Source organism: Rhinolophus sinicus, linkage group LG17 (genome assembly GCF_036562045.2).
Source record: "Rhinolophus sinicus isolate RSC01 linkage group LG17, ASM3656204v1, whole genome shotgun sequence".
Taxonomy (NCBI): Eukaryota; Metazoa; Chordata; class Mammalia; order Chiroptera; family Rhinolophidae; genus Rhinolophus; species Rhinolophus sinicus.
Genome location: NC_133766.1, coordinates 20,817,897 through 20,845,453, shown reverse-complemented (window position 1 = coordinate 20,845,453; position 27,557 = coordinate 20,817,897). Strand labels below are relative to the sequence as shown.

General features: G+C 47.3%; 1 protein-coding gene and 1 long non-coding RNA gene across 17 annotated transcripts in view; one reads left to right on the top strand and one right to left on the bottom strand.

Moving 5' to 3' along the window:
• Window positions 1-5,890, top strand: part of LOC109439516 (membrane cofactor protein) — a 91,511-nt gene extending 85,621 nt beyond the window's left edge. For 3 of the 4 annotated variants that reach the window (XM_074322465.1, XM_074322468.1, XM_074322466.1), the window contains one exon: window positions 3,076-5,890. In XM_074322465.1, the coding sequence (XP_074178566.1) occupies window positions 3,076-3,145 (70 nt within the window). In that variant the 3' untranslated portion in view covers window positions 3,146-5,890. Of the gene's footprint in view, window positions 1-790; window positions 884-3,075 lie in introns of all 4 variants that reach the window. The other variant, XM_074322467.1, reaches the window with a different exon arrangement.
• Window positions 5,891-11,247: 5,357 nt separating this feature from the next.
• Window positions 11,248-27,557, bottom strand: part of LOC109435751 (uncharacterized) — a 34,514-nt gene continuing 18,204 nt past the window's right edge. For 12 of the 13 annotated variants that reach the window (XR_012492964.1, XR_012492965.1, XR_012492971.1 and 9 more), the window contains 3 exons: window positions 26,578-26,748; window positions 17,390-25,472; window positions 11,248-17,190 (listed from right to left, as the gene is read on the bottom strand). This is a non-coding gene — a long non-coding RNA (uncharacterized LOC109435751). The remainder of the gene's footprint in view (window positions 17,191-17,389; window positions 25,473-26,577; window positions 26,749-27,557) is intronic. The other variant, XR_012492970.1, reaches the window with a different exon arrangement.

Genomic DNA, 27,557 nt, shown 5'->3' with positions numbered 1-27,557 from the left:
TTAAATGAATGTCACACAGGGTTTTTTGGATTTATTGTGTACAGAGGCCAGTCAGGTGGTGGGGACTATAATGACATGACATGGGGCAGAAAACTGGAGGAACAAATCAACATTTTTCTATTTGGCTCTAAAATTCTTGACCATTCAACAAACTCCTCAAAATATTGTGAACAGAAAACCCATTTTAAAAAGCCAAAGATTTGTAGCTTGTTGAGAGAGCACATCTACGAGATTTAGATCCATCGAGGAAATTGGGAGGTTTTATAATCAGTTTCATGGAGATCTTCCCTCAGGTTGAAAACAAATGAGCCGCGGGAAGAAACTGTACTCAGTGCAGAAGTCAAGATGCACCTGAGAATGTATGAGTTGTCATAAAACGGCTTTCGAAGACAACAATGCATGCATTTAATATGTGCTCTGTGTATTCCCTCAAAGTCTAAGGTGCTAGAGAACAGGACGAGTTCTCCTCCTGCAATCTGTTCTTCCATGAACGAGAGTTTACGTTATTCACCTCAGGCTAAGTGTTTCACAGGCGAACAGATTGCACAATATTTAGAATCTGTTCATGTGCTGAAAGATCTATGTCTTCAAAGTTAAAGTAGCTTCTTGCACAAAATTACTCTTTGAAGTTCCTAAATGAAAATCAGAAAAGTCATAAGCGATGAACCTCATGGTCAGCTTTACTTCCGTTCTCCTTCAGCATTAATTTTATACCCTTATGATGCCACTTTTCCTTCCTTTTGGTTCGATGTCAGAATTTTATTCAGCCCTTTTCCCTTCCTCTGTTCAGCACCTACATAACTGATGAGAGCCACAGAGAAGTAAAATTTATTTCTCTCTGAGAAGAAGAGATGAGAGAAAGGTTTGCTTTTATCATTAAAAGGTATCTGCTTCTTGTGTGTTTCTTTTCAGAGATGTCATTTCTTTTGAAAAACATTCAGTGAATATGTAATGTTAATAACCTGAGTTAAGATCTGATGACAGCAAACGTGAAAGAGGACATTTAGATGCCTGTTTCCTTTGCTAAATTGTCAATTTCTTAATTCCATTATTAACATTACTGACAGGTGTTTGCTCTGAGATGGGCTACAGGAGGGTAACGTCCCCCTCATCCTTCTCTCAGACTGTCTAGTTTCCTCTACCTTCTAGCAGCTGTGAATCCAAAATTGACGCAAGTTTTCAGCCCAGTTATAAATCAGCATAAAATCCATTCATTTTAAGTGCAGGGAGGGAAAAAAAAATACCCTTTTACCAAAACACAAAATACACTTTACTTAGTTTTGAAAATGTATTCAATTTTAACTTCTAAATATTGACTCTGTAAAGGAATTTATCTGTTTTCCTCGATGAAAATATTTTTAGTATATAAAAGACAAACCAACCAAAAATGCTTAGATTTTGAAAAATTATGAATTGCATTGCCCTAAACCCTTTGATTCCCTCCATATTCTGTCTTTGAATTAAATGATTGGAAGTTTCCTATATTTGTGCCAGAACCTGTGTCTACATAGCTGGGAAGACGGGGTATGTGTCCCACCACTTAATAACATGAGGCGCCTGTCCTAGGTTCCAATCAAGAGTCTGCGGGAGTTCTAGAAAGGCCAATGGGAAGGGAAATTTCTTGGTAAAAGCAAAGTGGTGTCTTTGACCTCAGGGCACAGGGGAAGAGAAAACATCCCACCAGAAGGGCAGTCGGAGTCTCCCAGCCCTCCCTATCCTCCTGGTCTCTTAGGATTCCTTTGAGGCTACAGCCAACCAGGAAGGGAGTTTTCATTCTGTTGTGAGGTTCAAGGATCTATAAATCCTTGAAGTTAATTTAATGAATGCTGAAGTTAATATAAAATAACTATAATTATAAACTCAGTTTTAGATTTTCATTATCTTCAAATAAGTTCATTTTATATTAAATGTTTTTGTAAATTTATATTAGTGCTTTTTTATTTATCTTTCTCATATATTGCATTTCTATTTAAAAATCTATTTGAAGAAAAATATTCCACTACTCCAGAAAATAAGGTGAACTGACTTTGAAAAATAGAAAACTATAGGCATCTTGGAGAATTAGGTGACAGGCCTAACGATTAAGTCTGGCCCCACAACAGTCCTTAGGAAATTGCCATTTCACAAGTGCGGTACTGTGACAGTGGTGGCCGTCAGTGACAGCCTCCCCCACAAGAGAAATACTGAAGCGTCCCAATGTGACAGATTAGCTCTTACATTGGATAGGCATCCCTGAAGTGTCTGCTGTGACAAGCATCCTGTAAATAACTGACCGGTCCAGTTTTAGTTTTAGTCAGTGTGTTAGAGTCAGTTTGCTAAGGCAGGAACTACAACTGCATTTTCTAATTCAAGTCAGTGGTTATGTGTGGCTCCTGAGGACTGCAGAAGTGGCAGGTCCGATGTAAGATGTGCTGTAAGTGTAAAATACACACCAGAGTTCAGACTTAGTACCAAAACAATGTAAAGTACGTGGCAAAATGTTAATATTTTGGCTGGACTGGGACAAGTACAATATATTAAAATTAATTTTCCTGTTTTACTTTTTTGAATGTGGCTTCTAGAAAATTTAAATTTACCCACGTTACATATTTTTTTAGAAAGATGTCTATTGTCAGAATAATAGTGTGATACAAAGTTTAGTTATTGAGGAGACTCTCTTACCAGAACACATGATTTCCTTGACAGTGGGAGTAAATGAGGCGTTACTGACGCGAACACTGTCGGAATCATTACGTTTTTAACAGTTTCATCTCAGAGGTAGATTTAAAATTGCGATACTAGGAAAACACGTTTGTCTCTAGTCTTTCCTATTGGCTGTAAATTAAAATGAGAAACATTTACTAAGTGTTTTACATGCGGCTGCTCCATTTCTTGTCTACAGAGAATGAAAAATATATCAGGATAGAAGAAGGGATTCTACAGTGAGGCTAGTTGAACATTTGAAATTGTTTTAAAAGAATCATTTATTTCTTTGATCAGGGACTCTTAATACTATAAATACAGTTTAATTGTCCATTTTTCATTATGTACTTAAGTATGTTCATCTCTGATGCTGTCTTTTTATCTTGCCTTTAGGGAAGGAGAGAGTAGCGCTTCATACAGCACTTACCAGAATAAATCGACCACTCCAGAGCAGACTCACTAAATGGTTTCCACAAATGAGTGTAAAACATTGTCTTTTGGTTCTGGTAAAATGTCAAGATTTACATTAAATTTGTATAGCTACTATGAAAACAGTGTGGAGTTTCCTCAAAAAATTAAAAATAGATCCATATGATCCAGCAATCCCACTTCTGGGTATATATCCAAAGGAAATGAAATCACTCTGTGGAAGAGATATCTGTACCTCCCTGGTTATTGCAGCATTATTTACAGTAACGAAGACATGGAAACAACCTAAGTGTCCACCGACGGATCAGTAGATAAAGAAAATGTGGAATACATATACAGTGGAATACTCCAGCCATAAATAAGAAGTCCTGACATCTGTGACAATGTGAATGGACCTTGAAGGCATTTTGCTATATGAACTAAGTCATAGAGAGAAAGACAAATAGTGTGTGGTCTCACTTATGTGTGGAATCTATAACAAACCTAATGAAAAATGAGATTTGTGGTTGCTGGGGGTGGGGGTGGCGGGGTGAGGGAATTTGGTGAAGGTGGTAAAAAGATACAAGCTTCTAGTTCTAAGCACATATTGGGATGTAATATACAGCATGGTGACTGTAATTAGTAATACTCTATGCATATTGGTAAGTTCCTAAGAGATCTTAAAAGTTCTGATCACAAGGAAGAAAAAACATTTTGTAATTGTGAGGTCATGGGTGTTAACTAAACTTACGGTAATCATTTCATAATATACACGTTATCAAATCATGCTGTATACCTTAAGTGTATACATTACGTATATTGTAAAAAGCCTGTACAGATATGTGTATACTACTTCAGCCCTTAAAAATAAGCTCACTGAAAATTGGGAATTTGGACAAGTTTGACTTCCTTAACTAAGAGTATTCTTGGAAGTACTCTTACAGTAAATATAGGCTAGGATTCTATTTAAAAAAATTATTTGTAACTTATTGATTTGAAAAAGACATAAAATTAATTAATGGAATTTGTTCTTCACCTTTTTCAATACCAATAAGCCACTCTGAGAAATCAGTAAGAACTGGGAGTCCATTGCATGCTTACTTCTGTAAAACTTAGACGGCTCTGACCCCCGTAAGAAGGATGCCAGCTTGGTACAAGGTGAGCGCTGTGGCCTTGTCGTTTGCTTAAGGAGAATTCCACTCTTCAAGAGACAGAATCACTCTGAACTCTGGACTGGGTGGTTTTCTCTCTCCATTACTCGAGTAAAAAGATGTCTCACTTAAACACATCATCTAAATGAAGGCAATTCTGTAGGGAGTAAATTCATCGGAAAACCTCAAGTTGTATCAGAATCTCAGTGTGTGTGCATCGCACCTCAACTGCTAAAAGGGGGAGTAAGCATTAAGCCATGTATTCCAGCAAAGGAAACTTAACTGTGTGTGCTGGTCATTGGTCCTAGGAAGGGATGAAAAAGGGCCTAGCTCAGGTATCACTTTGTGCTCAGGTGGAATAGATCCCTCCCTCTTCTGAGTCCTCATGCCAGGCAGGGTCACTTTCAAATGAGCCAGCGGGCAAAGAGGAGGGACTGCCACTCTAATGCAAATTACATTTTTACAAGTTTTCTTTTATACTTTTATGTTAGTAGCTCATGGGCCAAAGAAGCATTGCCTTGAGAAGGACAGGGCTGGGGACGCAGAGTGGACCAGAGTAAATACTGTTTTACTCTATAAAGACGTGTTTATAATGCACCATAAGTGTTCCTTCCCTTTGTAATTGCTGGTGAGGGACTTTAGGAAGATGAGTTCGAGCAGAAATAAACTGTAATTCTGAATTAAATATAGAGTAGATGTTTTACTGCACCCATTTTCACATACTTATTTCTAAGAAATATATGGTGATGGAAGAATTGACTTTGGGCAGTGAACACACAGTGCATTGTATAAATGTTGTATTATATAATTGTACACTTGAAAAGTAATTTTACTTGGCCAATGTCACCCCAATTAATAAAAATTTAAAGAAATAATTAAAGAATTAGCACTTGTATAGAAGCAGGCTGTAGTATTTATTTTTTTAAGTTTAACTGAAGTATGTTTCAACCAAAGATTATAACAATTACCAAAAATAAATTAACTTTTATAATAGTTTCTGCTTCATATTTTTTCAATTTAGTGTATATGCATATGATTGATGTGTAAATATCGATTGTTATTTGTTAAATAATTCGTCAATTACTTAAATTGAGGACGGAAAAGGGACCACAGGTTAAACCTGCCAAAGTCAGGAGACTGAAAATAACCACATAAGATGGGGTGAATATAAAAAAATTCACAGTTAAGGTGGGCCACGGTGGAAAGTCACGTCTTTAGCCTGAAGCTTCCTTCAGAAAGTCAATCTTCACCTTAAGTGAGCCTTTCTATTGTCTTTTTGCTCCTAAAATGACATCCTTGGAATGTCAGTAATCCCTTTTTCCAGACCGGAGCAGGAAAGTACAGAATCCCTCATTATTATTCTTGTCCCTTGATTAACATCTCTATGTGAACTGTTAACCATCCTGTACCCACCTATGTAAAAGAAGTACCTGTCTCTCCAATTTACTTTTACCCAATCCCAGTGGTTTCCCGGCTTTGCTTTCTCCCACCCCTTAATCTACCACCAAAGGATTTCATGTAACCCTCCTCCTTTGATTCTATGTATGAAATAAACTGTAAACCGCCCTTCTGCGGAGCATTTTCTCAATCCCTTGAGATTTTGCTTCCCGGCAATTGTCAATTTGGCTCAAATAAACTCTTTAACAAGCTTTCTGTTTAGTTTGGATGTGTTTTTTTTTTTGTCAACAATATATGGGGAAACTAGTTTGTTTAAAGGACAGGGAAAGCAGCATATTTGAATTAAAAGTTTCTTAAAACTAGAGGAATGTATTTGCAGTGAAATAAGAAGCCCCGTATATAGAGGTCTTGTTCATTTTTTTGAAAACTATCTTCAAACCTACAAAAAATGTAGGATTGGAGAAGTTTTATTTGCGATAATGTGTTTATTTTCAGTGTGTTTTATCTCAAATCAGATGTGTTTTTGTAGTATGTTTTCTCTCAAGTCAGAGTGTTTCTAATTGGGGCCCGTCTCCTCTAACCATTTCACTGCCACGATCATCGCTCCTGCCCCTCACGTCTCTCCACTCCCAGCCCATCATGTGCTGCTCCTGCTCACAGGTGTTTGTGTGATACCACCTCACTTACAGCATGAAGTCCAGGTTTCTCAGCATAATGCTTGAAGACTTTCCACAATTAAATCCCCACTTCTGTTCCCAAGCCACCTCTTTCTGCTGCGTTTCTTCAAATAACTTCCTCTTAGTCAAGCGCCCCCTCCGCCCTGTGCTGCATTCCTAGTTCACCTGTACCCGATACACCTGTAACCCTGCTAGATCCTGGGCATCTTTCAAGGCCAGGGTAGCGAGCTTGTTCCCTGAAGCTTTTCCCGGTTTCTGCCCAGCTCTCATCCCCTTTGCCATCACCCAGCCTTGAGTTAACCACATCTAAGTATCTATATACACGTTTCTGGTACAAACTTATCTTCCATATCAGTTTAATGCATGGGGATGGCTAAGTAAAATCCCAAATCCAACAATGAAACTATAAATTTTGATCTGTGTAACTGATATTAGGCTTTGCTTCTGTTTATGCAAAAAGTTTCTTGTTCTCTTTGCAGATTTGAATTAAATCATCTTTGTGCACCTCTGAGATCAGGCCTCAGTGTGTTTCAACCATGGCTGCACATTGCAATCACCTGGAGACCTTAACAGATACCTGTGTCCCATCCCTCAGAGGTTTCTCACATCATTAATCTGGGATGTGGCCTGGGCAAAAAATGGTTCAAAGCTTCCCAAGTGCTTGTAATGTGCATGTAAGGCTGAGAAGCTTTGTGTTAGTGACTCTCAAATCCCAGGGTCAATTTCTGCATAGAAAACTATTAGTTTGGTGCAAAAGTGGCTTTTGCAATTATTTTTAACCTGTTAAACCGCAATTACTTTTGCACCAACGTAATATATAGATGGTAAAGCATTATAATTACAAAAGAAAATCGAGGTTTTAGTAAATCAGCCTATTAAAGAAATCGGAAAATGCCTAAGACTTCTTAAGGTCTTCTTGCCTGGCTAACCAAACAAGAGTGTCTGTGGTTTAAAAACACAGAAGCAATCTTTCTAATATTGATACTGGATGAAAATTAAGTTGACTAAAGCATTTCATTAAATTTTATTTGGCTTTTACTTGAGACTAGAGTGAATTTTTAAAATTGGTATAAAATATGTAAGGAGAGCTTTTAAGGTAACTAACAATAAAAGTCTACAGCAAGAATGCTGAAAAGATCTGGGATAAACAGGAATTTGATTTTGTATTGTTAAAGTAGATTCTAGGTTTAAGGAAAATAGGCCAATCTGGCATTCCAAAACTTAGTAATAATGCCTGACAGCTAACATTGTAACCCAGAGTGAACTTTTTACATATTTTTAAAATTTGTGTATTTGTACTTAAGAGCAGGATTTAACATAGAGTCTTCCGACTTTCAGTAATGATCCGAAACTGAGCGAATGTATGCATAGAATTTTTTTTTCTACAGCAGTGCTTTCATTATTTCCAGGCTCATCCAGAAAAGGATACACTAAAATGAAGTGGTTCGCCTCTGTAAATCGTAGCACTGCTGCCCTCGTGTGGACTGTTAAGGCATTTGACAATCCCTTCCTTCGTGTTCAAATTGTTTTTATTCAGAGGTTTCAGTTATTGCTGATTCATAAAAGCTATCTTTAATTTCCTTTTGGACCTAGTAATAACTAGCAGGCGACTTGTTCACTTTCTGCTGGTACGTAAAAAAGAGGAAAGGAAAAATAGTTGACTGACCACAGACCCCAATATTATTCTCCCCCCATATTTAAGCAATAAGGGACAGAGTTTAACCCTTCTTAAAATGTTAATTTTACAGAAAGAAAAGCACAAAACCCACTTCTGGTTATGCTACATCCCTTATGTAATTTTTTAAAAATAAAAGTATGTTGCAGTGGCAAGCTTTCTGCCAAATATCAGAAACAAGCAACAGCTCTGCTACCCTGGAACTTAGGGCTTGTGGCTTCGTTGGGACTTCTGAAGACTTCTGTCATTTAGATGAATTTAATGTATGGTGGTTGGGGAATGGCCAGTCACTGATCACCTACTGCCACTTGAAAAGGCTCCTAGGAAAATACTCCTTCAATTTGCATTTGACTTGGGACTCAATAGACTCCTTGGACACGATGCTCTAGAACCCTGCTTCTCAAATTTCAGTGTGTAGGTGAATCAGTCATCTTGTTAAATGCAGATCCTAATTCAATAGGTCTCAGTGGGGCCAGGGGTCAGCATTTCTGGGAGTTCCACATTCTGCTGTTTGTGGTAGGCTGTACAATGAACAGCCTCAGAAATACCAGGGTCCTAATACCCAGGACCTGTAAATGTTACCTGTATGGCAAAGGGTCTTCACAGGTGAGATCTTGGGTGGGGAAGAGTATCCTGGATTATCCAGGTGGGGCCCTAACTGTAATCACAGATATCCTTGAAAAGGAAGGCAGAGGGTGAGAGATTTGACTACAGAAGGCGATGTGACCACTGAAGCAAAATGCTCCTAGCTTTGAGGAAGGAGGAGGGATCTGCAAGCCAAAGAATGCAGCCCTTGAAGCTGGAAAAAGCAAAGAAACATTCTCTCCTAGTACTTTTGGAGGGAGCGTGGCCCTGCCAGTACCTTGATTTCAGACCAGTGACTGATGTCAGATCGGACCTCTCGAACTATAAGAATAAACGCACATTGTTTTAAAACACTGTGTGAATGTTTCTGTCTCACCAAAATTCATGTTAAATTCTACCCCTCAAGGTGATGGTGTTAGGTGGGGGCCACTGGGAAGTTATTAGGACATGAGGGCTGAACCTTCATGAATGGGATTAGTGCCCTTAAAAAGAGACCCACGAAAGTTCCCTCAACCTGTCCGCCATAGGAAGGTGCAGTTAGAAAGCACTATGAACCAGGAAGCTGGCTCTCACCAGACACCAAAACTGCTAGCGCCTTGATCTTGGACTTCCAGCCTCCAAACGGAAATAAATGTCTGTTGTCTGTATTGTGCCTCGTCTGCAGCATTTTGTTAGAGCAGCCCGAAGAGATTAAGACACCCAGGTTGTTGTACTTTGTTACAGCAGCCACCAGACACGAACGCACCAATGCCATGGGGCCTCTGAGCACAGCCTTCCAGAAGCTAGACCACAGAGGAGCGGCTTTCAACCATGGCTGCACATTACAATAACCTGGGATTTTTTTTTTTCTTAAAGTCATGTCCAGATCGTTTTCCTGGAACAGTTAAGCCAGAACCTGCAAGGGTGGGACCTAAGAATCACAAATTTAAAGGCTCCATGGGTGAATATAGTTGGGAGGTAGAGTGGAGTACTATGAACTTAGAATCAACCCAAGACATAACTTTTTTGTGCGTTCAAGGAAAATTCTTAAGCTCCCCTCGAATATGGACACGCTGGTCTGCCTAATGAACCCCCCTGAAACTATATACCAGCTTCTCAACGCAGGCCTGGGTCAAACCTCACAAAAAGAATTACCAGGTTCATAACACATTGCTTCACCTAAATTAGTCAGAGATTTGACCTGTCCTGTGCTTATTAAGAACTCATCAACATGTATTTCCACAAATGAAAACTACTGCCAGTACAACTTACACGAGGCCTGTGTGTGCCTTCAGCCCAGTATGTTGGTAAAACTGGGCTAAGCGGGACCCACACCTGACAAAGTATTTTCTGTCTAGTGGAAAGCATGGCCTTGAGAAGATTCGAGGTGTATCCAGAAGAAACATTCTGCTTACCAATTTAAGAAAAACCACTTTGGAATGGCAATTTTAAGTACAAGCCTTTCAGCATCCAGATGAATAAAGCAAAATCATCCTGTATGAGAGGCACTTCAGTTATAGGGGCTTCCAGCGGCTTCTCGTGGCCTGGCCCGACACGCGGCACTGCTTAAAAAGCAGCATTCAGTGGGTGCACCAGAAACTACTTTTATGGAAAAGACGTCTCAAGTCATTGTTTTTGTGCTTTGATGCTACACTTGAACTTCCAGTACTTATCCATCTGAAGATGAAATCAGAGCAATCTGACGGCAGAATCCATGGTTTTTCTTGTTTTTTGTTTTGTTTTGCAGTCCCTACACTGGAGCTTGGGACAAGGCAGATTAATAAAAAAAAATATTCAATTTGTTACAAATGACCCAAAGCTTTTACACCCATTGGTACTATTGTAGTTTATCTTGGTGAAGACGTGACTAAAACTATTTAGGGTCTTAACTATTCCCACCACCCCATCCTGGGGGTTAGAACATGGATTCTAACAGCCTGAAACAGCACTGCAGCTGCAGGCAGGGGTGAATCACTCACAGGCAAGTCTTCCCAGCAAATGCTTCAGCCCCACCCCACCAATAGCCCCACTGCGCAGGGCAGCCGTCTGGGGAAGGCAGCTTCCCAGGTGTTTGAGTTGCCAGCACTTACTGAGAACTGCCATGAAATCAAACAATTGCAGGTCCTTCACAAGTGGCCACGTATGTCCTGTGCAAAGAGCTCAGTCAAGAGCCAAGGCTCTGCTCCCTGAAGATCCCCCAGGTTTCATCCCCTGTACCGTCTGACTCATCTCTGAATACCTTTACAGAACTGTTCCGTCCTCAAGGGTTGATGGAAACTAAGAACCAAGCGTAGAACTCCTGCACCTCTTACAATGCAAGTGAAATCACCAGGCTGCTCCCCTTTAGGGGCCATGTAACAATACATTCAGTTAAGCAAAAGTTTCTCAAAGGAACCTTGGGGTCAAGGCTGCGGCCCACTGGACCCAGGGCAGTTTGCCCACCAGTAATGACCTCCCTAGCCCAGGTCGTCAACAGTTCTCTCTTCTGTCATCTTTTTCCCATTTTATTTCTTGGCTCATAGAATTTCATTTTTGTCTTAATGGGCTTTGTTTTCACTGTCTGCTGTAACCCACTCAAAATACTTTATGAGGTGGGTGAGATCTGCATAGCAAATTAACTTTTCAGGACCTCAGTTTTCTCACCATCACAGAACTGTGAATGGAAAATAATAGATGAAAAACAAAGGCATGATAAATTGAAGATAGTAAAACATTTATTAAGTTCAGATACATGAATAGTCTGTTCTTAACAGAAAAACAAGTCAACAAGGAAGCAATTTATAGAATTTACAGCACTACCACGTTTCAGCAAAATGCAACTGAGGACCTCAGATATTAGAGTGATTTGTTTTTTAAAATCCATTAAATTATCTCCTACCTCTGCAATAAAGTATCACAAATGCAGTGAAAGAAGTTATGAAAAAGAAGTGTGACCTTCCTTCCCACTCTCTGCCCATCCATCTTCCAGGAAACCACAGGCTGTTGCTGAGCACACTTGGTGTGAGGCTTCGAGGCTGCTGCTTTTCCCCCTACATCATAACCGATTTCAAATGGTGCTAGACAAAAACAGACTCTGAACACCAGGAGAAATCGGTCAGCCTGTGTAAGAGATGGGTCCAGCGGTGCTCCCGGGGGTCCTGCACCTTGACAGTGCAGGTGGCCAGTGTGTTCCAGGGCATACAGGAGTGGGTGGACAGTGCTGGTGTGCACGCACAGGCCTCCGGGCACACAGCCCTCTGCCCTGCCCATTACAATCAAGCACCCAAACCATCAGTGCCTGTCACCACTGCTGGTGGCTGAGGCTACATGTCAACACAAAGAGCATCACAACCTCTGTCCTGCTCAAACCCTAGTGTCTTCAAACACAAGCCCCTCCCCATACTGTCACCCCTCCAGACCCAACATACTCAAGAGTGTACTTTGCTTTCCAAGTTGCTTCCTTCTTGAACCAGCTCTGGTGGCAGGAGAGGAGCCAGTCCTCAGAGCCGTGCTGTGCTGCAATTCTTACTCCTAAAACACTGATTTCAAATGGTGCTAGATACAAAGATGGAAAAATCTAAGCCACCATGTGAAACCAGCTTCCAGAAGAAGAGGATCTCACTGAAGAAGGGAGATGCAATCCGAAGACCCAGCCTCTGTCCCGAGGAAAATGTCTTCTTACAGTCCACTCGTGACATGACACAGTATCAAGATCCATTCGAAAGGCATAGAGGAGACTTCCATAGAGACGTCCAAGGAAGCTGGACACAGACGCTTCACACAGACGAAGCAACACCAAACTTACAAGCTATGTTAATTTAACTCCACGACCAGTCCCTGTCAATTATTACATATATAATGAGATAAAATAGGCAAAGCTATCATTAAAATGCTTTGCTACATTAGTACTGCCCTGCATTTGTGCAATATTTCACAGTGTGCAAAATGTTTTCTGATATTATCTCACTTCATCAGGAAACAAGCCCCCTTTCTGCCTATGCGGCTCTGGCCACTACGAAAAGGTGACTGTCACCAGGGCCAGGGCAGGCTTTCCAAGTGCCCTATTCAGGAAGAGCATGGGCTCCGCCTTCTCAGCCATAAGTGTCACAACACTGACAATCTTATTTAACCTCTGGTGTGACACACAAAAAACTGGTGTCCTAAAAGTGTATTAAGTAGATAATCTTCGAACACAAGAATTGAGTTTTGTTTTCAAAATTTGCCTGAACATAAGATTTGCAAACTGTGTTTAAATATTCCACATCTTAATTACATCACCTTCTTTGGTTGTTTGAAGCTAAAAAACACGTCTCTATTTCCACTGATACCATAACCAAGAGAAAGAGACACAGAATCTGTAAGTTCCTACCAGTTCTTTAGGCCTCTAGATACAGGCTTGTATCTTTTTATGGCCCCTGGAAATAATGGTATGTCTGCTCTAAGGGCAGAGAAGGAAGCAACATTTGAACACCAAGTTGTGCTCTTTAATTCTCACAATAGTCATTTTGGCAGGAGAAGAAATGGCTCCTTAATGTGGTTCAATAATGTGTCCAGTCACGTGACTAATAAATGGTGCAGATCCCAGATCGAACGCTAAAGCCTGTGTCCTGCCCCTCTGCCCACTGCCACCTGCTCCACAGCTGCACTACCATCTCCCCTGTACTTGAACTTAATTAAGAGCAAGATGGGGTGAGGGCGGCATGTGTATCCGAGGCAATATTTCTGCGTGGAAGTGGCATGTTACTGACTGTACAACACGTTACACGCGAGTGGAGACTGGAGCACGACTGGTTCTGCAAGGGGCCTGGTGGTTGAGGCAGCTGCTTTGTTCTGCTCCTCTGGCGCCTTTGCGATGTCCCATAGCAGGGCTGCGGGAGTGGGGCCGCTGGAGATGAAGCGCCCAGCAGTGCTGAGAGGACGCCCAGGTGACCCTGACACCAGCACCAGGGCTCTGTAGCCCGTGAGGCTTTGCGAGGCCTCAGCCACAGACGGGAGAGCTGGGGTCAGCTCTGCCCGCAGGGGCTCAGATGAGGACACTTGCAGTCAACAGTGTGCCCTGTTAACGGGGTCACTGCTAGGGCTTTAGGTCAGGAGTGAGTGTTAATGGCAGTCATTACCATGGGTTCTGAATCCTATAAAATGAAGAGATCTACATTTGGTAATTCTCAGCTTTTCTGCTTTTTACTTCAGCCACACTCTTCTTCCTTAGCAACGTCCAATTGCCAGTATCCATAAAACCCTTTCCTAAGATGTTGTCACACAGATACACGTCCTCCAGTGAGCCCAACTTCCTCCCACCAGAAGGCCTCTGCATATGCTGTCTCCATCCGCTCTCCCATCACTACCACCTGTCAACACCCCTCCCCTCTCCCCCCGCAACCCCCTCCCCTGGTAACCCAGGTGGTCTGAAGTCCTCCCCTTCAGGTCTCAGCTCAGCCCTCCCTTCCTCAGGAAAGCTGCCCCCCCCACCCCAGTCCAGCTTCCGGCTAGGTCGCCCTCTCCCAGCATCTAGTTCATTTCCTTCAGGACACACTTATGTCATGTGGTTATCAGGGTGGTTAAATAACGTCTCTCCCGCTACCCAGGCAGCATCAGCCCCGAGTTCAGAGGAGGGGCTGCACACAGCACAGCAGCAACTGTCACTGAGAAACTACGGGACTCGAACTAGAGTTTGGGCTCCCAACTCTTGAGCTCTAAAATACTTAGTTCTCTGGAAGAAGAGATAAAAAAGAAATCATTAACAATGCATCGCTGTACAGACTCTAAAAGAAGAAGAAGGGGAAGAAAGTAACCTTAGTACCAGAACCTTTAGCCCTTCCAATCCTACTGAATAAAAGGGTCTGTTCAGATCTCAACTTTCCCAACAGAACCAGGCTTCTCTCTGCAAGTCTGCTGATCAATGACTCACTTACCTGAAACAAGCTCATGTTTTTATTCCCTAGTTGGTTGTAGGTGGGTGGTTTGATGGGGGCTGGAAGGGGTTTGCTCTCCCTGGCAGCCAGCGCAGGGCCACCTAGGTCTGTCTGTAAGGCAGCCCAGGAAAGCACCAGCCTGCTGAGGGCTCTGCTGTCACGGCAGGTGGCAGCGTCCTTCCGCATGGGCCTGATGGCACCTTGCACACTGGCCAGGGGAAGAAGGCTGGGTGGGCTGCCCGGGAAGGAAAACCACCCACCAAACGGGTGGGTCTGTCACCCTGGGAGGTGCCACCAAGCACAAAGAGGGCTTCGGGAGCCAAATTGCAACCCTAGTCCATTTCTGTGCCCACATTCTCTTTGGAGGTTTGTCCACACACCCCCACCCCTGCGCAGGACACTCCTCGGCCTGGGCAGGGACCCGAGGGTGGAGGAAAGGTCACCACACAGTGAATCAGAACGCAGTGGCTTGACTTCCTGCTCAGCCTGGACTGTGAGAATGTCCCTGGAATGGGCCTCAGAGGTCATCGGAGAAGACGGGGGCTGGCGCAGGCTGCTCACTGCACATTCACACACTCTGACGGCTCAGCAGGAAACTTAAGACAGAGAAGCCTGCAGTACAAGTACAGTGACCTGGACAGGCCGTGTTCTGTCTGCAGGCAGGCAAAAGCAGGTAAACAAAACAAAATTGTGCAGGCCAAACAAAATCAGCTGAGGGTTAAATACAATTCACGGGCTGTCGGGTAAAGAACAATCTGGAGACTGCGAAGAAACCTTCCATTTCATTCTATAAATCACGTTGTCTTTTATAGTCCAAAAATTCCCATGCCAAGCATGGTGCCCAAAAAATAATATGGGAGGAAAATGGGAAGGAGAGGCATCTTTGTTTATGAAATCCATAACCAAACCCATGGAATAAACAGATATTCGCCCCCAGGAACCGAATGCTGCTGGCTTGTTCTGCGCAACCGCAATGTGTTCCAATACAGAACGCTGAGAAGGTTCCTGCAAGGCAGCAGCTTCTCCCTCCCAACGGGGCTGGGTGCTGAGTCACAGCTACTTACGTGACTGACACAAGTTCCAGCCAGAGTGGGGGAGGGGTACCGGAAGCAGAGCCCAGATCATCCATCTTCCTGCCACTGGGAATTCTGGTTTCAGGGCTCCTGGCGGTGAGAAGAATCACCTTGGGGAGAAAGGGGCGTGGGGAAGGCCCTTTTGAAAAGGGGAACATTCTGCCCAGACCATTGTATGTATGAGCTGACAGGCCCTGCCCAGTTTCCTGTTGCTCCCTGCTCTAGCCCAGACCCAGTGTCCTGGACATTTTGTCTTAAAACTGTCGGGGTGAGGCCTTTGCCAACTAGCTGTGGTTAATGAATCAGAGGAAAAGGTGATAAAATGAAGGGCATGGGTATGGGGCCTGGGGTGAAAGGGAACATGGGGTTGCCCCTCTCTTTCGGGCATTTTGGCCCCTAAAAGGAGGGCTCAGCACCCAGGGACTACCACACTTCCCAGGCTCCAGATCCCGAAGTGGGGATAACATGCTCCAGGCCCACTGAGCAGCTCCTCAAATGCCCGCTGAGGTACCAGAGCCAGAAGTCACAGCCTCCTCAGCTTACGTGGGCCCAGCATCAGCAATTCTGCTTTGCCTGAGGTAGGGCTTTGGAGGTCTACGTTCCTAGGCAGTGGCTTTCCACAAAGTTGACCTCTCTGTCCCTTCCTCGACACCACCAGCGAGAACCTGGGTCTGGAAATCTCCCACGCAGTACAGGGCATGAAAGCCCTAGGTCAGTCAGCTGGCTGGCTGGAGGGAAGGATGACCCAGGGCTATCCTGCCCTTGGGGTGCAGTGGGGCATGGAGGGGGGCAGCAGGACGCAGTGAGGAGCACAGGGCAGGAGGAGGGATGGAGTGACGGCCAGAGCGTGGATGTCTCCACGTCCCCTGAGCATGGCTTAGTGCAGGCCGAGGAGGATGGGCAGAGACCTAGCTGCTTTCAAGGAAGCTGGTGCTCTCCACAAGAGGCAAAGCTCACGCCTACGGTCTATGACACAAACACAATGCCCCCCACACAGTTCCCAGGTCCAGACCAACGTGGATCCAAAGGAAAACCACCAACGCTGCTCCCTCCTCCCTCCCAAATCATCTACTGGACTCAGTAAAGATGGACTCAGAAGTGAAAACCTCAGCCTCAGGTGAAATCTAACTATGGAGGTTGAGGGAGAGAGGCCCCAGAGCCCAGCTTCCCCACCTCCCCAGGCAGAGTAGCAGACACACTGTCCCGTGGACGCCCCACTCACAAGACCTTGGGCCTACTGCTGCGAGAAGCACGAGAAGCGCGTTCCTGTCCCCAGGATCCCCTCCCAAGGCTTGTCCTGGCCTTGGCAGCACAGCCCCCACTCCTCCTGGAGGGAGAGCAGACATCCTCCCGGGGGCAAGGCCCGGGCCGGCACCAGGCCCATACCAGGAAGCCCAAGGTGTACCCACTAACCTCGGCGTGGCAGTTCTAGCCAGTACCTGGGCACACACCTGGCTGAGCACATGGACTGGGGCACACCCTGTGACATGGCTCCACTTCCCTAGTTGGGGGAAGGCAGGCTGGGCAGACAGAGGGTAGGTCCAGAGTCCAGAGCCAACTTGAAGCACCTTTCTCTCCTGCGTCCCCTGCAGCTGGCCAGACTGGTAGCTGTGCCTACACTGAGGGCCAGCCTCATTTGTTATCAGAGCCTCTGCCTGCCAGTCTCAGGACCTGGAACAGTGAGTGGTGGGAGGAGGCAGGAGGAGAGGGGCGGGGCGGGGGGGCGGGGAGGGAGGGCAGGGCCGGGGAGGGGGATGGAGGAGGAAGTGTCACAGTCTAGTGCATTCCCATCAGATCAGAGAACGGGCAGCTCATACAACTTCCCTTTTTCAAGCGCTTCTCGGACCCCACTTTCATTTCGGTTCCTTACCCTCTGGACTGGGGATAGCACAGCTGGTGGGCTGGGCAGGGGCAGGCACCCAGGTACCCAGCCAAACTGGGCTGTCAGCCGGCTCCATCGCGGGCCTGGCAGGCTCCCTCGCTGTTACCCGGCATGCCCTTCTCCTTGTCAGGGAGGCCTCGCCCTCTTGTTTTCCAAGTTTTATAACAGTATTGTTTGTTGTCCAGCAGATTAAATTCTTTTGCAGGCTTGGTGGTGGGGGGGACGGGGGGGCGGGTTGAGGGACAGAGAGGCGAGAAAGAGAGAGGGAGAGAAAATACAAATAACTTCCATTAGGGCCAAAAGATTAAATGAGCTCCTTTTTGAACACAGAGTTCACCTGTCTTGGAGAGGCCAGTGGCCAGGAACTTGTGTTCCTGTCCTCCTGTCCCCCTCCTCACCTAGCAGGGTGACATGTGGTCTCAGACTTTCAAGGCTCTTACTCAGGGTTCAAGCCGAAAAGAAGAAACAGCTTAAGTATCTGGGGGATTCATGCCTGAGCAATCCCACCCCAAACAGGAAGCATGACATGGGCTGAACTGGTCCTAACAAAGACACCCTTGAATCTCATCTCTTCAGGGGTCTGGGTGACCTGCTCCTCTAGGTGAGGAGGGGGAATCTATAGGCACCTGTCCCGTCTCAGAGAGGGGTCATCTCTGCAGTGAGCTTGTAGTTTGTTCACATCTGAAATAAAAGCAATACATTCAAGGATGTCAGAGACAGGGAAAGAACCATACCCCAAGGGAATTAAAACACAAATGCATGGATAAATATTCATGAATATGTAAGGAATGAGAGTGAAAACAGAGACGAAAGGAAACAAAAAGTCAATATAAAAAAAGCATGATCTTACAGAACACGTCCCTGACCTGTTCGGCTTTTCAGTGCTGAATCTGCAGGAGTTAATAACACAAAAGGACACATGGTTCTCCAGATTTAATGCAATCTTCACTTAGTCATTACCTGGTTTATTTCCGATTTCGGGTTACCTCTGAATAGCACGCCCATTTGAACACACATGGTACCTTTAGCACAGCAGGCAATGCTGGTGGCCCCCGAGCTGTGGCTCTGACCTGAGATGCTCCTCTTCCACCTCCAACCTTCCTCCCGACAAACCACGTCAGGCCCTACCTCCTGTGCCCCCCCCCCCCGGGGTCCAATGCCTATCAAAGGTCCCTAGGCCTGGGCAGGCAGTGGTGATGATACAAAGACAGGCTTAGAGCAGCTCAGGGCTCTTTCCTGAGAGAGACGAGCGGCCACTTGCCTTTGTCCTCTTTTTATTTGCAAATAGTATCAGTCCTATAGGGGCAGTTCCAGAAGTTCCCTCTGCAGGGGAAACAAGGTTAGAGCTCCAAGCCCAATGCTCATGTGCCCCCTGCCCGTCAGCTTAAGCTGGCATCAGTGGCAGTGCAGCCGCGCAGCACGCTGTAGGTCCCGGCACCCAAACCTCATGCTTTCTGGGGCCGTCTCAGTGTCTCACAGACCGCAGACTGCAAGAACATGGAGTCCCCCATCAGGTAAGGAGGTTTCATGTTCCTTGGGAGCCCTCAGCAAAGGGGACGCCAGTTCTCCTTGGAGTCGAGCCTACATCACCCTACCTGCTGCAGGCCCAGCCGGCTTTCCCATCCTCTGGGGAAGGACTGGGTCCAACAGCACAAACCTTCCACGTGATGTTACTGAAGGCAACTCCCCTGTGGGTTCCCCATCGCAGGGCTTCTCTACCAGCTGAGGCTGCTCTCAGGGGCTACGGAGGGCGAGACATGTACAGACACACGCTTGCTGCCCTGTCTCATCCCAATCCTTCCTCAAGGAACATGCCCAGATAAAGCTAAGCCATCCTGGCTGAAGGGGCCGGAAACAAAGGTGAATCCTGCTGTTCCCCTTCATACAAGTCTTCGGTCTATTCGAATGGTGATCACTCAGAGGGCCACACAGCCAAGAAGACAGGCCATTCCCTGTTCTGCTTCAGCACCCCTATAAAGAGGGAGGGTCATGCTCAGTATTCAGGGAACACTGATGCCCCAGGATTCTCTCCAGGGGCAAGGTCTGCCTCTTCAAGTCAATCAGGAAGCAAGCAGGGCTGAAGCCAGCATTTCCAGTATCTTACCTCACATTGCACATTAGCCAATTCTTCCAGCAGGCGCTGTACGTTAGCCAGCAAATAGGGAGCATACACAACGTGAATGCTGGACAAAGTTCTGGGCATAGCTCATAAATCCGTTGGGAAAACCTCACAGGTTCCATGACGAGGCCGCTTTCTAAAAGAGCTCCTCAGCAGAAGAAACGGGACTAAGTGCCACACCGATGTGTCAGAACGGCGTGAAGCATGGAGAAACCTCACCAGAAAGAAACACGTGCTAAATGGCTGGCTTCCGGGCTGAGAAATACCAGCCCATTTTCACCAGAGATCCAAGGAGTTCAGAGAAGCAGAGAACAGGAGAACCTGGATATTCTGAGAAGGGCCCTATGACCTTCAGAGATCAAGTCAAATGCCCCCCGCCCCACTGGTACTAACCAGGGGGAGAACACACTAGAACCTAAGAAAATGACAACCGGAGTCAGGGGACCTGGTGGAGGTGTGACCCATATTAGGCAGGTACAAGCAATCAGATCACAGCAGGACTCTCTCTGGCTCAGTTTCACCAATGACAGGGATAGCGCCACCTACCCTCACAGGGCGGTACGGGGACCACATGAGCTGGACAAACGTGACGAGAACTGTGAACCATCACGTGGTGCGTGTGAGACGATGGCTGCCCATCAATCCCTCTCCGGCCTGAGTCCTGGCCCAAGTCCCGCTTCATTACGTCATTTTGGGGGTGAGGTGGGGTGGGGGTGCTCATGGCGGTGATGCACAGGTGAGTGTCTAGTAAGCAGAGTGTCTGCGTTTCGGCTAGTGGGTTGCACAATGTGTGCCCTCAGCCCCAGGGGACCTGACCCACGAAGCCCTGGAATAGTAGTGGACGTTGTGGATGGAGGCTGTCGGAGAGAAGCTAGGCCAGGGACCCAGCCTCTTGTGGCCCCAGGATGGCCTTGCACAGCAGCCTGGGGGGGGCCTGAGACCCTGGGCTTTCCCACATGTGTTTTATTTTTGCTACGTTTTAAACAGTGACTGAAGACTAAAAAGCCAAAGTGGAACTGGTGGCTCCAAGATATTTTTGTTTTTGTTTTTTTCTTTTCTCTCTCTGTCTCTGTCTCTCTTTCTTTTTTTTTTCTTAAATAGAAGGGCTTGAACAACCACATGAGAAAAGAAGGCTAAATATAAAGGAAAACTTCCTGACAGCAAAGGACACAGACCCTGAACAGCTGTCTCAGGAAAGGCACAGGACATACAGGACCTGCAGTCCCATATTCTCTCCAGGATTTAGAGCCAGAAAGGATGGCGCATCTTTTCTAGAACATGGCAGCACAGCCAGCCCCGCACCCAGCAGCTCCCACACCGCTGGCCCCTCTCCAGACAAGCGTCTCGGTGGGAGCTGGAGCCCCCCCCCTCTGTCACGTGGAGCATACTCATCAGCCCCTTCCCACTGACTTCTGTGGGGAGGGGTCCTTCCAAAATTGTCTCCACCCGCTGCCCTAACTGATGGCAACAGCGTCACGTCAGAAAACAGGATTGCAGGTGCTTGGTCTTCAAGATCCCTTCCCCCTCCTGCGACCCAGGTTTCCTTCTCCTCGTCCCGAGTTTCTGGCTAAGAAATCCCTCCACAACCACGCAGGGAGTACCCCATGTCAGAGTTGGCAGGAACCTCCAAAAACTCTCGTTCAACCCCCTCATTTTCTAGGCAATGAAACTGAGTCCCAAAGAGATAAGGTGAGTGAGTTTTTACCAAGGGAACCAAGACCTGCTGAGTCTTCTACCCCAAGCAGTGCTAGCCCACTCCCGAGCCCCACAAACACACCATCAGAATCCACACTGCACCCTGGGCAAGCTCAGAGCCCTGGCAGCAGATGGCAGTCTCCGCGGTCCAGGGGGAGGAGGGGCAGGCGTGACCATGGGGCAAGGAGGGAAGAGTCCCTCACGGGGCCTGACCCACGTGGGCCTGGCCACTGCTCTGCACTTACCAAGTAAACAAGTCCTGAGCCCGGGAGCCGAGCTGCACACACACTGAAAACATCCATCCCATCTCCAGCTACCAACCTGCCTCAACCTCGCAAAACACAAAGCTCGTCCAAGCACCTGACACAAGGTGACTTCTCGTCCCTCACCCTCTGCCTGCTCCTTCCCTATCGCGACAATCTTGGAACCACGTGTTCTGGCAGGAGAGACTGGGCACAGAGTTTGCCTCCCCAGGCACATATTTTATATGTGACTCGGCAAAGCCTTTACCCAAGTGTTTCCCTGTGCTGCGTGGACAAGACAGGGGCACAGGGACCAGGCTGAGGTAGCGACGCCAGCTGGCGCCTGGTGAGGGTGGGAGACGGAAGTCCAAGAGCAACCACGGCTACGGACAAAACCCCAGCCTGCTGGGAACCAGAGGTCTGATGCCCACCGCCACCATGATCCCCGAGTCACTGCAAGTTCCGTTAAGCTCTGGGGACCTCGGTGACTTTTCTAGGCATTAGGAAAAGAGCACATCAGCATCCATATCGATTCTAACTCTGGAGGTCTGAGCACACTGGCTTCCCAAGGTGGCCGAGGTCCTTTAGGCTCTTAACTTCCCTCCCTGACCAACGTCTGGATGCTCACTATGCCTGGGTATCCTCCTTTTCCACAGTCTACTTTATACATTGTTAATTCTGGTTTTTCTTATCAGTGACCTCTCCCACACTAGAACGTAAACCCAACAACAGCAGAAACTTGGTCTGGCTGCATCAGGCATCGCGGCTCCAGCCCCTGGCACGTGGCATAGGCAGAATCCAGGTTTGTGGAAGGAACGTGTCTGCCTGCTCGGCCCTGCCTGTCCATGGATACCCAAGGGACTCTTCCTCTGCCCTGCCTCCCCAGAAAGGGATGTGGCATAGCTGTCCCCAGTGACTACAAAGTTCCCCTGGGTATCTGACCTTTCACACTGGTTCACATCAGTTCTCCCGGCTGCCTCTCCTCTGAGGGGCTTAGCTCTCCAAAATGTCGACTTCAGTTCAAGAAGGTGAAGAGAAAGTACAGGCTTTGGAAGTGCTGGGGTGTAAATCTCAGCAACCCTACTTACCAAGTGTATGACCTTGGTTAAGTCACATAATGATCAGTTTCTTTAACCATCAAAGGGAAGTAACACCTACTTCATACGGTTGTTCAAAGGTGAACTCAGGGGCGGCCGGTTAGCTCAGTGTGTAAGAGCGTGGTGCCCTTAACAACAAGGTTTCTGGTTCGATCCCCACATGGGCCACTGTGAGCTGCGCCCTCCACAACTAGATTGAAACAACTACTTGACTTGGAGCTGATGGGTCCTGGAAAAACACACTTAAATCAATAAAAGTGTTTTGTTTTTTTTTAAAGGTGAAATCCGATAAGCAAAGGGGGACCCTTCACAAAGGCCCGTTTCCCTTTCTCTCGACTGCATGCTGAGCCCATCTCACGGCTTCACGCCTCATTACAGACCCTGATCTGGGCTCCACACACGTATCTATTCCAGGCCACAGCAGACAGCCCTGGCTGAACCCTGAGCACATCCTCCCACCGCTGCCTGCCCTTAATCCTACGGTCCACGATGCACAGCCACCTCCCACGTGGCTTCCTCCACCCTCATCCCCTCACTGCCCCCCTGCCCAGGCCCCGCACAGGCCTTGGGGCTCCTGCAGGTGGTCCCCGGCTTTATCAGCCCACGCGCAGCTCCTGTGGAAGAAGCCAACAAGAAACCAAACCCACTCACTGCTTTCCTCACAGACACTCCAAGTCCCAGAAAAGCAAAGCAAAATGAGGGTCTCCCACAGACAACTGGCTAGTGGAAAAGGGCAGTATCTCTTACGTATCGAAGAATGAGGCAACATGCCCAAAAAAGTGACCAGCACAAGGTACAGATCCTCTCTAAAGCTGTGGCTGCAGCCTTGGGGGCACTCGTGCCAGGGGACAGAGCCAACACATGCATTAAACAATTCACAGCCCTGACCAGATCAGGATTCAATGGAATCCAGAAGCTGCTGACCAATCAGGTCTCCTGGCAGGGCCCCGCCCCCATGCCCAATGGCCAAGCCACACCACAACAGCTCCAGCGCCATCAGCTCTGCTAACTTCTGCTGGACTCCAGATGGAAAGGCCCCACGCTGGCTCCTGGCTCCCAGATCGCAAGAATCCAAAGGTCAAGAAAGAAGTGCTAGATATGCCTGGCCCCCCTTCTCAGGGGATGCCAACTGTTCTGCTAACCTGACCTGCGACACATAATGCTCCATGTCATATAAGTAGAAGCCAGGCTGGTGAGCAGGGAGAAAAGCTCTAGGTGAGGGACACAAATAGGAAAATCAATAGGGAAGCACCAACCCCAATTCTGGACATACCAGAGGTAATAGGGACAATTGCATCACAAGGAGCAAAACCAACTGCCCCTTTGCTTCCCACCTGGTCACTCCAATCAAAGGCAGGGCTGTGAATGGGAGCCGTGGCCACCAGAGCCAGGCCCAGGGATGCGCCGCATATATGAGCGCACGGCCAGCAGCTCCATCTGGCTCCAGTCCTGTAGCCAGCGTTGACCAGACTCTCATCGACACATCTTCAGGGACGTGGCCCCCTCCTCTCCATCTCCCCAGCTGCACCAAAGCTGATCTCTTCACTTTATGCATGTTCCACATCCAACACCCCTAGCGATCCCTTGCTACATTACTGCTGGAGGGGCTGAAACTTGTCAAATTCCTTGAAGGAAGAGACACTGGACTCTTCCAAACAGTCCTGGATTCCTCAGTCAGTGAGGATCTCAGGCTGCTCACAGCCAACTTACAGACTCATCTCAGATAGGAAGGAGACAAGGTGAAACATTGTGAGGTAGAATTTGCCAGTCTTCCTTGGACTGCAGTGGGAGCGGGATGGAGAAGAGACATGAGAGGTGAGATCCCACAGGTGCCTCCTGCTGTCAGCCAAGAGCATCATAAAATTACCAAGCACCCTTCTGTTTATCTTTAGACCCCAGACAAATCTCTTGGCTAACTGCAACCAGCCTTACTGGCCCAGAACATCGCAGGAATCTACTTGATGGGGGAGAGATTTCCCAGTGACACGGCAAGCACCTACATTCTGCTTTCTGAATTGTCTCTGAAACACAACAGACCTCCCCAGTTCTGCAGACGGTCATCCTTTTTAATTACCATTGCTATTATCAAGTGAGGCAGAGAAAAACATTTCTATGTTAACTGCCTACAGATGCTTTGCAATGGCTTACTTGGCCAGCATTTTTTTTTAAGGCGAAGGCAATGACAGCCTAGAGGAAGAAAGTGATTCACTCAAAAAAAAAAAGGAAAAATAAAAATCAAAAACCCAAAGGAGGGAAAGAGCCCCAAAGTCCACTAGCCAGCCCCTAGTCTAAACTCCAGACCACAGCCCTAGACTAGGGCCAGCAAGGCCAGAGGTGTTTAGAGTAAGAGGGCATCCACTGACATGACACAGGGAGAAATGCTCAAGTCCCAGACAGGCTCCTGGGACCTTGAGGGGTTAAACCCAGAATCTCAGGCTCGGTGTTGGGGACCAAGGAGAGTTCCTGGTCCGTGACATGGGAGCCCCAACTGCTCTGCCAACTGCCACATCCAGTGACCCCTCCCAGCTATCTCCCACACATCCTAGCAGGCTGGTCACTTCAGCTGGCTGCCCTGCCCCCAAGCATCTGCTGGTTACTAACCCCATTCAGAGAAAAGCCAGGAGGACGAAAACAGAAAGAAGAGAGCAATTGTTTGGGAGATTCTGAATGAAGTTTGAGGATTCCTCATTGAATGAGGAAAACGGTCTCCTGGGGAAAGAAGGGATTTGGGGAAGATGAGAAGGGGGAAGCCCACACCTGACTTACCTGGAAGGGAGGGAGGGGGTTAAATCCTATTTTCCGTGCTGCATTTGGTTTCCATTAAGCACCCTGGTGATGAGTCACTGACAAGACCAGGATCCTGTCACATCATCAGCACTGCGGTCACAGAACCACACAAATTGGTGGCTCGACAGCACCTATGAGAGGGAGACAAATATCCAGCCCACTTTGCCTTTGCTACTCAGCCCGACACGCTCAGTTACCACCCCGCTCCTCCTGAGGATGGCTGACACCTCTGCCTGTTAAAGCCCGATTTCCAGAAACCCCCAAACAGCAGTGAGGGCTGAGAGCAGACACAGCTCCCAGATGCCGACAGCTAAGTCTGCCCTCATATATCCTGAAGAAAATCAAAGGGTGGAGGAGGAAGGGGTGGAGGAAGACAAGAGGTCCAAAAGGAGGAAGAGGGAGGTCAGAAGACATCCTTGGGTAAAGCAAGGCAAACAGGAAACCAAGACGACATACGGAGGCTGGTCTGTGCAGGGGCCACAGTGTGCCTGCAGCCACGTCGTGCACACAGCCTCTCCTCCTCCAGACCCAAAGCCCATCGAGAACCGTCTGCCCCTCCTAGCCCTCACCCCGTATCAGTACCCTCATCCATACGACCTTTGACTCTTATCAGCATCGAAATAGGAGACAGAAAGCTTGGCAGCCCTAAAACACACACACACACACACACACACACACCCTCTTCCCGGAATGAAAGGTCCCTCAGAGATGTCTCACTCTCTAGGTTCTGGTTCTCTGATAGAAATGCTCCTCTCCCACGGGGGAGGGCAGACACGTCCGATAAGAACTGCTTAGCACAATGCTATATATAGTCGAGGTTCCAACCAGCCTAGAGATTTGGAGCTAGAACTTGGCAGAGAACCATGCTAGATGCCAGCAAAGACCAGCCTCCCCCAGCCAACGGAGAGCCTCACCTCTCTACTGGGGGCAGTGAGGGTGAGCAAGGCCCTTCCATTCGGCCCATTAACACTCTGTACTGAGGGACGTGGGCTTTGGGCTCCGTTGTAGGAAAAATCAACCGTGCCTGAATGTGAGGGGCTGGATGACGAGTTGTAGCCTCTCTGCACCTCTCCAGCAGCACTAGAAAAACTGATCCAGCCCTTTCTTCTGGAGGACTAAGCGTGCGGGCATGCAGGAAAAGAATGGAGAAGGCATGCACAGCCGCTGGCTGGGTTTGATAAACATCTATCCACTGCTGATATTTGAAGGAATAAAAGAATGCAGACAAATACTTACTGCACAGAGCCACGCTGCCAGGCATCTTCTTTTTTTTGCAAATAAATGCAAACGGGCACACATTTATTCCACAGTATGATGGCTGTCTTCTGTATACCAGCGCCATCCTCAGCTGAGCCGAGTGTCCATGGGGTTGTCACTCATGGAGCTCTCAACTCCTCTGAGTTCTCTCTGGGGAAGAAGCGAAAGGAAGACCAGTGGGGTCAGCTCACAGGACCAACCTCAAGCAATGAAGATGCAGGCTCCAATCAGGGTCCCATCTGGCGTTAGGATGTGGCCCTAGGACCATGGCACGGGGCTGCTGCTCACCATCCAATGACAGAAGCAGGACAATGTTGGGCCCATCGTCCTGGAAAAGTGCCAGTACCAGTGGGCATGGAGCTCTTGTCAAGCCGGGCCTGTCTATCATCTCTTTCAGAAAACAAATTTGAGGGACAACAATGCTCTCTGAAGTACAGTGCCTGGGCTCTCACCATACACACAGTTTCTAGACAAAGAAATATGAGACTCAAAGGATCTAACACCCACATATATACAATTTTTTTAGGTCAAGATGCTCTGTACTCAGGCTCAAAAAGACATGACGCAAAGAGGCTGGGGCTGCCTTTGCACTCTGGGTGGGGACGGCTGGCTCCTGTCCCTTGCTCTGCCCAATTGTCCGCTGTGACCTCGGTTAGGTCTCCCTGCTCCCTCAGACTCCCAAGGCCCCAAAGCCACTCCTTCCAGAGATCCCCAATGAGTCACGCTGGGAGACCTCTGGGGAGAAGAGGAGGTGCTCCACGTCAAATGTCAGTGCCAGCATCATCTATGGAAAGCGAGGCTGAAAAGCGGCACGTGGAGAAAGGAGGCAGGGAGCTCCAGGGCCAGGCTGTTCCTCAATCCCCACCCACAAGTTGTTTGCTCCTCTGCCCCCAGACACTGGCCAAGGGAGGGAAAGGAGACAAAGGGAAGCCAGATGCTGGGGATAATGGTGTGGCAAT